Below are 12,732 nucleotides of genomic sequence, written 5' to 3'. Positions count from 1 at the left end.
CTTCATTGCTGCCTATAGCAGGGAGCTTCCAGTTAAGTGACTTGACCAAAGTCACACAGCCATTCTATGTTAAAGGTATAGCTTGAGCCCAGGTAATCCTGATGCCAAGACCTGACCTCTGTCCCCTCTGCTATGCTTCTCACATGTTCAAATGGATTCATGATCTCATTTGTTTGTGAGTTCCCTCCCATAATGTCACCTATTAAAATTTGTTTAATTTAATTTTTTTTTTCAGTTGACAAAAGTCTGGTTTTTCTCTTATTTCCCCACTTCCTACTGAAAAAAAGGAAAGAGAAACAAAGTCCATTTAACAAATATACAACCAAAACAAATTCCTACATTGGGCATATCTAAAAATATGTTTTCTTGTACACTCTGAGTCCATCACCTCTCTGTCAGAAAGTAGGTAGCATAATTTATCACTAGTCTTCTGGAATCGTGAATACTCATTGTCTTGATCAGGGTTCTTAAGTCTTTCAAAGTTACCTGTTTTTACAGTGGAAGTCATCTTTTTTTTTTTTTCTATTGGGTATGGCACCCCCCAGTCTCTACTCTTCCGTCAAGTTTTCTGACTCAGAACCCAGGTGGAGGGCGGGGGAATGGGAGATTCAGCCCAGTAATGTGTCATAATGTGTAAGAAGCAGGCAGAAGGTATCAAAAAGGGATGAATATAGACATGATAAAGAAAACAAGCAAACATGGCATTTAGGAATCCAGAAGTGGAATGGGTTTCATTAGGAAATAGAAGGTTCCCCTCCAATAGATGTCTGCAAGCAAAGGCTAGGTGATCCTCCAGAAGGCATATTTTAGATGTGATTTTTCAATATATGGGTTGAACTAGATGCTCTCTGGCTCCTACCAGCTGTTACATTCTATGTTTTTATAATGATCAGAGTTGGCAAAACAAAATGTCTTCTTTCTTAAAAGTATTTCTTTATTTTGATTAGGCCACGAAGAGAATCTTAAAATGTAAAAAGTTCTGAAATTTACCCTTGCAGCAACTGCTTTAGCATAATTTAGAACAAATTAAAGGAATAGTATTGGGTAGTATTAAATATTTCATAAAATGAATCATTTTTACCTGTACCATCCTTTAGAAGTAATTCTAAAAATGTATTTGTGGAGATTTCATTTATTTTTAAAAGTATTGCTCCTTAACCACTTTCACATGTTTATCTCTTGTAATTATTTCCCACATGATACCCTTTTATGTATTCATCGAACTGTCTTGGGATCATTTTCATGTGAATATTTTGCTAGTATCATGATTTTCCAGTGCCTTTTTAAACATAATTTTCAAAATTTTCAGAGTGATATAATTTCAATTTTAAAACCCTTGCTTATCTATGTGTTTGAAAAAAAAAATTCAAAGCACTCTCATGGTACTTTTTAATTGAGAATATTTTAGATTTATTAATCCATAAAAAATTATGTTTGAAGTTGATATAAAATGAAGGTGGAAAAATATTCAAACACAATTCAGCATCCTCTCATTTAAAATCCTGACTTTATTTCAAGTTGTTATTTCTATATGTGGTTGTTTACTTTTTGATTTTGTTTGTCTTACAGCTGGGTTAACAACTTTGGCCATGAAGGTCTTGGAGTCTTGTTGGATCTATTAGAGAAGCTTCTGGATAAAAAACAGTAAGAAAACATATTTTAAAAAATTACCAATGGAGAAATTTTTAGAAAGCAGTATAAAGTATTTCTTTTTTACGTTTAGGCAAGAAAGTATTGACAAGAAGAATCAGCATAAACTTATTCAATGCCTGAGAGCATTTATGAATAACAAGGTAAGATTAATTTACATCCACAGCTATTTCTCTTCATGTGTCTTCCTTAAAGCATTTTGATACACACCAATATGCACAGATAAAAAGGGTCCTATGTACTGTGCTTTGTTACAAATTTAGTTTAGTTTTTTCCCTTTTTAAAGTTATACTTTGACCAAAATGTAATTAATGTTTCATTTTTAAAGGACATATGTTATCAAGTGGCATACATAAATGAATCTGTGGTACTCTCATTTTAGATAATCCTTTTTATAATAATGAGTTAATATTTGTGCAAAAATAAAATGTATAGCCAGTAATATTTCTAGACCCAGCTTTTTGTTTATGACTTCATGAGGTGTGGGGGGGTGGAGGATGGGGAGAAGCAAATCAAAGTTTATGGATCCTTATATTTTCTGTTGGCTCATTTGTCAGGACCATCACTGCCTTAATACTTCCCTGTTTCAGATATTAAATTGATGGCAGTGAGTTAATGGGTCCTTGCTTGGAAAGAATATTTCTAGAAGATTTGGGGAGGGAGGAGCTGGAGTGAGTGGTGATTCCATGTGTATGTCCAATGCAAATTACATTTTCATTGCTTAATGAATTTAAAAGAAATATTTGTCTTTTTAAAAATAGTCTAGACTTTTAGTAGTTTGAAAGAGAAATATAATTTGTTTCTTTTTCCACAGGCCATTTTAAAGTTATTGGCTTGGAAACTATTTGCTCTCTATGCCTATAGGTGAAATATCATTGACTAATTCATTTAATTACTTAATTCCCTTCAGATGGTGTTTTAATAATCTCAAAATGCTTAATAGAAATAAATAATTGTAGTGATAACAATGAACTTGCCAAGTGTGAAATATAACTATTAATAACTAATGCAATAAGATAGTCCATTTAAATAATCTGTAAGCAGTGTTCATAAAAAGCACAGATTTTTTTTTTGTAAGTATTAAGACCACTCTGCCAACAAAGACAATTGCAAAGAAATGAGAAATCCCAGCTGAGCACAGAATTTCTCTACTGTTAGGTTACTAATGGACCTTTCATAACCCTGGGTAGCAAAATGCTACTTGATCCTCCTTATAGCCTTTTCCAGGAGGCCTGTCATGATTACAAAATAGTTTGCTCAACTCTACTGTATGCTTTGGCATAATCATATCAAAATTCATGATAAAGAAAGCACCATTCTGTCTATATTTGGGTGCCCTTGTTCCTCTGTGTTCAGCCAGTAGCTGATTACATTAAAAATGCATTCTTTTTGGCCCAGAGAAGTCTGGACAGGGAGTTCTGGTTTTCATCACTTGCTCTGACTGTTGCCAAATCTCTCCAGTCTTTGGGATTCCTGGATAGATTTAATCAATAAAAGTTATTCATATCAGAAAATTAGTGCTATGTCCCTTTCTGGAGCTTTTTTTCCCTTTAAAAAGTTATGTTGACATATATGACCTTTTCTTAGAGTTTGAATGTTTTATAGAAACATCCATTTGTCTGACATGATGCCAAGTGGAGTCCATTTGAAGTTGAGGCATACCGGTGTTTTCCCAGTTACTATGTGCTCAGTTTTGTTTTAACTCAAATCTTCAGATCGATTTTTGACCTCCTTGATGCAGATATTCCTTCCAGTAATGCAATGGTCAACCCATCCATGCCTGTCTTCCCTGTGTGCCTCTTCTCCCTGTTCCCCTACTAAATTCACCCCAAAGGCAGAATGCTATAGTGAATAGAGAAGTAGTCTCACTTTCAGAAAGACATGGATGCAAGTTCTATTTCATACATCTATTGCTCATGTCACCCTGGGCAAGTCACTTAGCTTCTCAGTGCCTCAGGCAGCTCTCTAAGGCAAGTGTTGCCCAGAACTGGTAGAGGGTATTTCCTCACTGGGAATTCCCCATACCAATGAAATCTCAGGTCTGGCCTGAAAAATCTTTAAGAAATGCTTTTCATTTAGCCAAGACCTGTTGTGCTGATACCCTAAGAAACTGCTTGGATTGTCTTAATTATGTCATGTTATGATATATGTTGTAATGTGAAGTTTTAGTTTTTAAATTAGAAATTTGAATATCACCTTTTTTGGATTATGCTTATACTATTGAAAGAACAAATCATTGGAAAATTAAATGATTTTCTTTCTGAATTCTAATTTTCTTTAAAACACTTACTTTAACTTCAGTAACTGCCAGTGACTCATTCATTTTTACCTGTATTTTTCTCCCTTCATCTTCCCCTTTACTGTGCCTTCTGTCTTGCTACTTGGCTTCTCCATTTCCTTTTTTTACTTTCTCTGTTTCCTTACTTCAAATGATCTGTATGTGAAGTCATTGCTGAACACTGTAGTGCTTAGATTGGGCTTCACAGCACAGTGTTGGCCTCTATGAAGAAGTATAGCATTGTATGTAAAGCCTTAGACATATTTTGTGGTTCAGATCTTTAAAAAATTACATCTTCAGTCTTATGACAACCGTACTTTTGGAGAATCTTCTTGAAAAAAATATACATATACAGTTATGCCTAAGAAATGAAGGAAAATGGTATCCTGCCTCACTTAACCTAGTCAGCTTTGGTACTTGAGAAAACCCAGGAGTTATTTCCTTGTATTTCATAATTTTTAGCATAATACAGAATTATGGAAAGATGCACATACTTTATTGCTTCTTTGGCTATTAGGTGCTATACAAAACAGCCTTTCAATTTCTTTTTTAATAATTTTTTATTATGAACTTATCAGTCTTTAACAAGCATGAACATATCTATGTATAAAGACAGAAAGAGGATGGCATATGAAACCAAGAATATACTACATACAAAATGTTTTTTTTTTTTTTGTGGTGTAATATGGTAGTTCTAATGCTGTTCTTCTTGTCTATGACTCCTTCTGAAAGTTTTTCTGTTCTATGTATTTTTGAATGTTTCATTGATTCTCTTTTTTTTTCTATCCATTGCTATCACTACATGCCACCGTCCCAGTGTTGTAATATGAATATGTAAATTGTTCTTCTGGTTCTGCTTACTTCATGAACTCTGTTATCCAAATCTTCCCATGTTTCCCTAAATCTTTCCTTTTGGTTATGTCTTATAGTACAAGAAGTTCTTCTCTTCAATGTGTTTTTGTGCCTCCTTTTCCATTTGTCCAATTCTACTTTTTAAGTTCATTTCTTCAGTGTACTTTTTTTCCATTTGGCCAATTGTATTTTTTAAGGACTTGTTTTCTGCAGTCAATTTTTGTCTTTCTTTTTTCAAGCTATTGATTCTCTATTGCATACCCCTCATTTTTTTCCCCAATTTTTCTTCTGCCTCTCTTATTTGACTTTTAAAATCCTTCTTGAGCTCCAAGAAGGCTTTTTGGGCTTGAGACCAGTTCATATTCCCCTTTGAGGTTTTGAATGTGGGTATATTAACAATGTCGTCCTCTTCTGAATTTGTGCCTTGATCTTCCCTGTCCCCATAATAAAAATCTATCATCATTGTCCATTTCTCCTTTTTGCTCATGGTGTTTTCCTATTTCATGACTTTTAAAGTTGAGCTCTCCTGCTGGAATGTGGTGGGGGGGCACTGACCCAAGCTTCTTGTGGTAGGAGCCTGGGATCTGGTCACTGACTTTGCATGCTGGGGTCTGAAGTGCTGGCAGCTGGGGGCTGTAGAGGTCTGGCAGCTTACCTGGTACTGGGCTGGGGTCAGAAGAACTGGAGCTGGGAGCGGGGGATAGGGAGTCTGGCCCCTAGACGACACCTACTCACCTGGGCTTCTTTAAAGTACTCGAATGTTTGTCTGCTGGAGGATGTCTGCCATCTTGGAGTTCTACTGAAGTACTGGGAGATTTGGCTACTGGAGAATGCTGGCATATGTGGTAGTTTTCTGAGCTGGTGTTTACCGGTTCCCCTGCTTATGCTGAGGCACTTGGGGGGTCCTGGTGTTGACGCTTGCCTGCTCCACCACCCTGGGGTTCAGGATCTTCCCCTGGTTTGCTGGGGTGGGGCTTGCTGTAGGCTTTCTGCTGTCTTGCTGGGATGCCTCCTGTCCTATACTGCTCCCCCTCTCCCAGAACAAGAGGGGCCTTTTCTGTTAATCCCTCAAGCTTCCTGGGCTACAAGACTGCTGCACCCCATCTTTCTGCTTTCTCAGCTGTTCAAGGTTTTTTCCTGGGGTAATTTTTTGGGCTTTCAGAGGTCAGTAAGGGAGGGTGAGAGAGACTTTCTTCTTACTCCATCATCTTGGCTCCCAGAAGTCCACAAAGTCCTCTACTATGTTTTTTACTGATGATTTTAACTTTGAATTTCAGACATCCACTGACATACTCAATGATATGAGTAGAATGACTCCTAAAAATTCTTGTCAATATACATCTGCCTTACTAGTTCTTTGAAGCAGGAATACTACAAATTATTTGTGATTATTAGAACAATCTAATGGAGATCATACCTGAATGGTAGTTATAGAAGATATGACCTTTCAAAGAAAAATAATAATAAATTCCAAGAGGCAACATAGCTTGGTGGAATCAGGAAGACCTGAGTTCAAATTCTGGCTCAGATATTTACTAGTTGTGTGACCTGGTACAAGTCACTTAGCTACTCTGTACTTCAGTCTCCTCATATGTAAAATGAGGGGATCTGATTCATTGTCCTCTAAGGATCCCTTCTAGATCTAAAGCTCTGACCCTGTGAAAAGAACATAATTATTTCACAATTCCCTTTTAGAAGTATCATGTGGGCGTCAGTGAAAAGCAGTAGTTTTATTTTTTGGCTTAAATATATTCTCTCTATAAAAATGATGACTGCACAGTGATCTACATCCCCTTTAATTTACTGTTATTTTTCTCCTTTTTTTTTTGATAGTTTGGGTTGCAAAGAATTCTAGGTGATGAAAGAAGCCTTTTATTGCTAGCAAGGGCAATTGACCCTAGACAGCCCAACATGATGACGGAAATAGTAAAAATACTTTCTGCTATTTGCATTGTTGGAGAAGATAATATGTGAGTAATACTGTTGTTTGCTTCTCAGAAGAAAAATGTTGCAAAATTAATTAAAACTATGTTTTTCTATTACTAAAAGACTTACACTGAAAACACTGCAAAACTTTAGGGAATTTGTGGATAACATTTATCTTGCCTATTTTACATTTTAGCACTTACTTTTTCTTTGTTAGTAGAATGTTAAAGATAAAATCTGAATGGTGAAGCTCTTATTGAAAGTGAGATTTCCAAAGAAAACACGTTATTTATGCCTACTTTATATGCCAAACAGCCATTTGAAAGAAAAACGAAAAACAAAAACATATCAGTTGTTCATCTGTTCATTAGATTAGGTGGTGGTTTTGTTTTCTTGTTGTTGAGTCCTTGTTTTCTTTATATGGTAGCAAAAGAAGGGTTAGGGGTTAGGGAGCTAGAACTTGTCTGCTCTCTACTGAATCAGTTATTTGCTCTAGGTTCTTAAACTTACAGACTTGTGCCATGTGTCATCTGTGAAGGCCCAGTGCCTCTTACGTATTTAAGAAGGAAAAGGCTGTGCTTACTTACCTACTTAAGGAAGTTGGTTTTGAGGTCACTGTGCTAAATGTCTGCCTAGAATGAGACATTCCAGTCCATACTAGAATTGGTTAGCATCCTTTGTATGGGGGCTTTTGTGTTGTAAATTGAAATTTCCATGAAATACACAAACTGAGAAGTCAGACTTTGCAGATTCCGTTTTATGTTAGGTGGTCCAGCTAGCTGTCCCACCTCTCAGTCTTGCTTTGGATGTTCCTTACTTGTGTGTGTAATTACCAGGTTTAAGAATGATACAAGAAGACTACTCCTTTTCCATCTCTGTTAGCAAAAGGAATGGTCAGCAGTTTTAAAGTCATTGAATTCTGGCTTAGGAGAAACCAAAATTTTAAGGAGCAGATGGTAAACCATGATCTCAGACTTAATTGTATTTTATGTCAGAACAGTATCACAGTATAAAATGGCAGGTTCTGTCTACCAAAGGAGCAGCCTCTTAATATGTCAGGGTTTTATTAGTCTTTAAAAGAGAACCTATCCTAAAATCATTTGATGTCATTTGATACTCATTTCAGAAATCTTTTGGGAAGAATAATAGGCTGCATGAAAGCAAATTGTCTTTAAAAAGGGATAAAATGTTACAATTTAGTCCTCAGTTTGATAAATTATAACTGTCAAAGATGAAATCATGGGAGGAAGCTAATTTTTGTTGAGATAATTTGATCTGTATTAGACTAATAATAGGCATGTTTCCTTCTTATCTGAGCTTTCGAGTTAGGTATTATTTTCTGCTCCATTGTAAAAGAATGTCAATATTGTTAGCATTGCTTTTTGGTTTCCATGTTGACTTTTTCACAGAGCTCATTCATAAAACATGGCCTGTTCCTATTGGCATTAACTAGTATCAACAATAGGTGTAATGTTGTGTTAAATTTGTTGTTAAATAGATGTTAATTTCACTTAGGTGTAAGAAGTAAGATAAAGAAGGAAATGATTGGAATTAGAATATTTATCACGTAAATATGGCTATATTAGCATCATTAAGGACTTTCCCCAAAGATATTCATTTGATCTCATTTTCAATTTGAGGAAGTAGTCATAATTTAAAATTTAATCAGTTGTATTTTATTAGAAATGTGTCACAGTAACACATTTTTAAAGCATTAATGGGGTTTACAAATATAAGCAAAGGGAAAGAAAATGGAAGACTGAAAAAGGAAAGCCATATTGATAATTTGATAATGTAGTATTTTTATCTTTTTTATTGTTTTTCTTATTATTTTCCCCATCAGTCTAGACAAACTTTTAGGAGCTATCACTACAGCAGCTGAAAGAAACAATAAAGAACGATTTTCACCAATTGTAGAAGGACTGGAAAACCATGAAGCCTTGCAGTTACAGGTGGGTTTTGCCTTTTCTCATGTAGCTCATTCACTTATATTAAGTTCATCATTTGGCATATTTCCAGCATCATTTTTTGCACCTTTAAAATAGAATGCAGTGTTGAAAGTAAAAGTCATGTTATTATAAAAGATGAACATTTTATTTATGATATAAAGTATTCAATCTTATGCAACATCAGAGGTTATTGTGAATGTAACAGTTGGGCTGATTATTGATCAAAAAAGTACAGATTTTCTTTGTGCCATCCATAGACTCCTGGAATCTTCCTATCTCAGTAGATGGAATTACTGGATGTAATCAAGTCTTTGGTTCCAGTTTCATGGCAGAGCTTCATGTAGACCAGCCTAAAAAAATCTTGCTTGGCTGGGAACATAGGCTGAAGATGAGAATTGCTTTTTCCTAGCTGTTTTTCATAAACAGCCCATTTGATTAACGATATCTTGGTAGTTATCTCTCTCCTAAAGGCATTAGTGTGGTTTTGTGTGCCCCATGGTCTAAGTGCGTTGAGGGATGTACTATCATTTGCTATTGTTAAATTATTTAAGTTTTTAAGAATTGATTAGCTGATGGGAGAAAATACAACACGGCTTTTCTTTTATTATTTTTTTCCAACAGCAAATAGTAGTAACCGTTTTTTCTTTAAGTAGACAGAGGAATGAATTTTCCTTTCTCAAGTAACATAAGTCTTCACTCTACCAACAATATTATCTTTTCCTTCAAGGGTACTTTGTAAACTACTACTGGCACAAGTGAAATTATTATAAATGTCTTAGGTGACTTTTAGGGGGAAATACTCTTTAGTTCAGCTGTATCTTATTAAATTAGAGAGATGTTATCTGTAGTGTTTAGAAACTATACTTATAAATATGCTCTTAGGAGGAGCTTTTAAAAAACTCTGTGATTGTGTGCTGTTACATAGCCCTCTAAATTTCATGATCTTTCAAACCCTCAGAAAAATTTGTATGGGATTCTATTGCATAATTATTTGGAAAGTATTTTTTTTTATTAAAAAAAGTCTTAAATCTAATTTGGGAGCTGGATTCTGGCATTATTCATCACATGCACTGGTATCTAATGTGGTAGGACACTGAATGAATGTGATTGGAAAGTCACTTTCTGCTTTCCTGGATAGAATTCTCTTTTCATGTGTTTGCTTATTTATTTTTCAGTTAATAAGCATTTATTTTATCTCCCATCCTTCTTCCATTTAGAAGAAAAAAAAAAAGAAAAACAAAATCCTCATAACAAATAGGGTTAGACAAGCAAAAAAAAGTAATTCCTACATTTTCTGTGCCCAAAGATGTGTATGTGCATCTTGAATCCAACCCTACCCTGTCAAGACATGGGCTGTGGACTTGTGGTTGGTCACTGCATTGATTGCAACCCTTAAGTCTTTCAAAGTTGTTTGTCTTTACGCTGTCCTTGTTATTGTAATAAATGTTCTCCTGGTTCTTCTTGCTTCCCTCTGATTTAACTTCATCCAAATCTCCCCAGGTAGAGCAGAATATTATTTTATTACATTCATATACCATAATTCCTTCACTTATTCCCTAATTCATGAGTACCCCCTTAGTTTCCTTTCTAATTCTTAACAACAAGGAAGAATTGATTTTTGAAGTACATATAATGGTAATTTTATCTGGCAGTAACTACTGTATCAAAGAATTAGTGATGGAGAAAAAGAAAGCTGGGCATAGTCTGAAACGCATCCTAGACTTTTGAGGAAGTGAAGTTGTAGAGGATTCATAAGAACAGGCGCAATTCCATGGACTTAAAGTCTACATGGAAAATCAACTGGGGGTAGGGCAGGAGGTGGAAGTTTTTTATCCTTCCTTGGGCTTTTCCTAATGGAATGCTGACCACATAAAGAGAAACATATCTGATTAGGAAAAGAAGGAGTCGTCTAAAGAGATCAATGTAAATTCATAGAAACCCAGTGTCCACTTAGACATAAAAAAGCTGTTTACAGAAAATGGAGGCAAAGATGCCTTCTCTAGTTTCTCCCAGTACACATTCTTTGTGGCTCTTGGAAATGGTATTGCAAAGATAAGTCTGCATTATTCAGTTGATTACCCCATCAGCTGAACTCCAGAGACTTGGGGCTCTTGACAGTTTTTTTTTCTTCTTTTTATAACGTAAATCATGCCCTTTTGAAACTGAATCTGCCAACTCCTTCTCCCACACGTAAAGGGCGTCAGGTGCTAATCCCTACTGGAAAAGGGCAAAGTGGGAATGATGTCTCTGAAATGGAAAGATTTGGATCCAGGTATAGCTCTGGCTTCTCAAACCATGACCTGTCCTTGTCATTTACCCTGATTAAAAGCTTGAATCTTAATTCAAAAGCTGTAGCAGGTTTTAATGATTATAAAACAAAAACAACACTTAGTAGCATTGACTTCATGTAAAAATAAAGAAGGTATGAGTTTTATTTATGTATTTATTTTTAGGCCAGTGTACACAGAGCCATGACTGTCTAAGAGCCAAATCTAGGAGCCTTGTTGACCATCTAGCCATTTATTTAAAGTACTGCTTCAGTTCAACTCAGCACCATTTCAGAAAGGCCTACTTACTGCCTGCCAGGCACTTGGGATAAAAACAAACAAACAAACAAACAAACAAAAACCAATGAAAACAGTTTCTACCCTCAGATTAAAAATAATACACTATTTAGAATGCAACACTGAGTGAAAGGTATAATGCATTGGAGATTTGGATTTAAAAGGAATTTTGAAGTCCAAGCCCCTTATTTTATAACAAGATTCTGAGTCTCAGAGCATCTAAGTTATCTGCCTTAGTTTGTACCAGGTAGCAAGTAGCAGGGCAGCTGGGTGGCACAGTAGATAGAGTGACAGGCTTGGAATCAGGAAGATATATCTTCCTGAGTTCATATCTGACCTCAGTCACTTACAAGCTGTGTGACTCTGGGCAAGTCACTTCACCCTGTTTATCTCAGTTTCCTCATCTGTAAAATGAACTGGAGAAGGAAATGGCAAACCACTCCAGTATCCAAGTAAACAGCAGATGGGGTCATGAAGAGTCAGAGATAGTTGAAAACAACAGAACAGCTTCTAGAGTCAGGTTTAGAGGCCAGGTTTTTATTCTAATCTTTCTTTTTATTTTGTTTTCAGTGAACAAAAAAATCATTTTTTCTTCTTCCCAAGAACTGTTCCTCCCCAGATGAAAAAACAAAAACCCTTGTAGCAGACATGCATATTCAAAATAAATTCCTGCATTTGTCGTGTTCAAAAATGTGCCTTATTTCCCATCTGGAATCCATTATCCTTTAGTCAGAAAGTAGATAGCATGCTTCATCATCGGTCCTCCGGAATTGCATTGATCAGAGTTCTTAAGTCTTTCAAGGTTGTTATGCTTAATAGTATTATATCACCTGTTCTCCAGGTCCTGCTCACTTCATTCCCCATCATTTCATGAAAGTCTTCTCAGGTTTCTCTAAAAGCATCCCTTTCATCATTTCTTACATTATCTCGTTGAGTTCATGAGCTTCACTACCACCCCAACTGTTCTGCATAGGAGTCCTTTACACGCTTTCTTGGATCTCTTTGTGGCACAGTCCTAGTAGTGACCATGTAATGTAGAGAAGCATGTCTCCTCATCTCTCTTCTTTGGGGCCCTATTTACAGGACCAATTTTTCTTCTCTTTCTTAATAATGAAGCTATTTTCCTTCTCCCTTGCCTAATCACTTTACCTCTTTCGGCCTCATCCTGAAAATGAGGGAATGGTGATGTCTAAGAGCCCTGCCTGTGATGATGAACACACTACAAGGACCAAGGAAAAGGCAGTGTGCACAGCTCTGTTGTTTAAAAGAAAGTAATCAGTGCTGTATTTTAACTGAGTGGCTTCTCTATTTCTGTAGCATCTTGAGAATTCTCAAAATGTTATTGCAGTCTTGGGAAGTCATTCTGTTAAAATATAGCAGTAATTACATTTTAAAATAACAGCTATATACCTCTTTCTTTTGGACTTTAAAACACATTATTAACTTCTCAGAAAAATCTTTCTAACTCACCTTTAATACAAAATCTCATGAGTGTTAATATTTTTCTCTTACA

The 12,732-nt window shown here is 35.7% G+C and overlaps 1 protein-coding gene across 3 annotated transcripts in view; it reads left to right on the top strand.

The window, feature by feature from the left end:
• The window catches only part of DIAPH2 (diaphanous related formin 2), an 817,355-nt gene that overhangs the window by 202,169 nt on the left and 602,454 nt on the right, over positions 1-12,732 (top strand). For all 3 annotated transcript variants that reach the window (XM_078147949.1, XM_078147948.1, XM_078147947.1), the window contains 4 exons: positions 1,570-1,644; positions 1,724-1,793; positions 6,614-6,750; positions 8,550-8,658. In XM_078147949.1, coding sequence (XP_078004075.1) covers positions 1,570-1,644; positions 1,724-1,793; positions 6,614-6,750; positions 8,550-8,658 — 391 coding nt within the window. The remainder of the gene's footprint in view (positions 1-1,569; positions 1,645-1,723; positions 1,794-6,613; positions 6,751-8,549; positions 8,659-12,732) is intronic.

This window comes from Phascolarctos cinereus, unplaced genomic scaffold, assembly GCF_003287225.1.
Source record: "Phascolarctos cinereus isolate Bilbo 61053 unplaced genomic scaffold, phaCin_HiC Scaffold_8;HRSCAF=390, whole genome shotgun sequence".
Taxonomy (NCBI): domain Eukaryota; kingdom Metazoa; phylum Chordata; class Mammalia; order Diprotodontia; family Phascolarctidae; genus Phascolarctos; species Phascolarctos cinereus.
The sequence above is the reverse complement of the archived record's forward strand: the minus strand, read 5'-3'. Positions and strand labels throughout refer to the sequence as shown.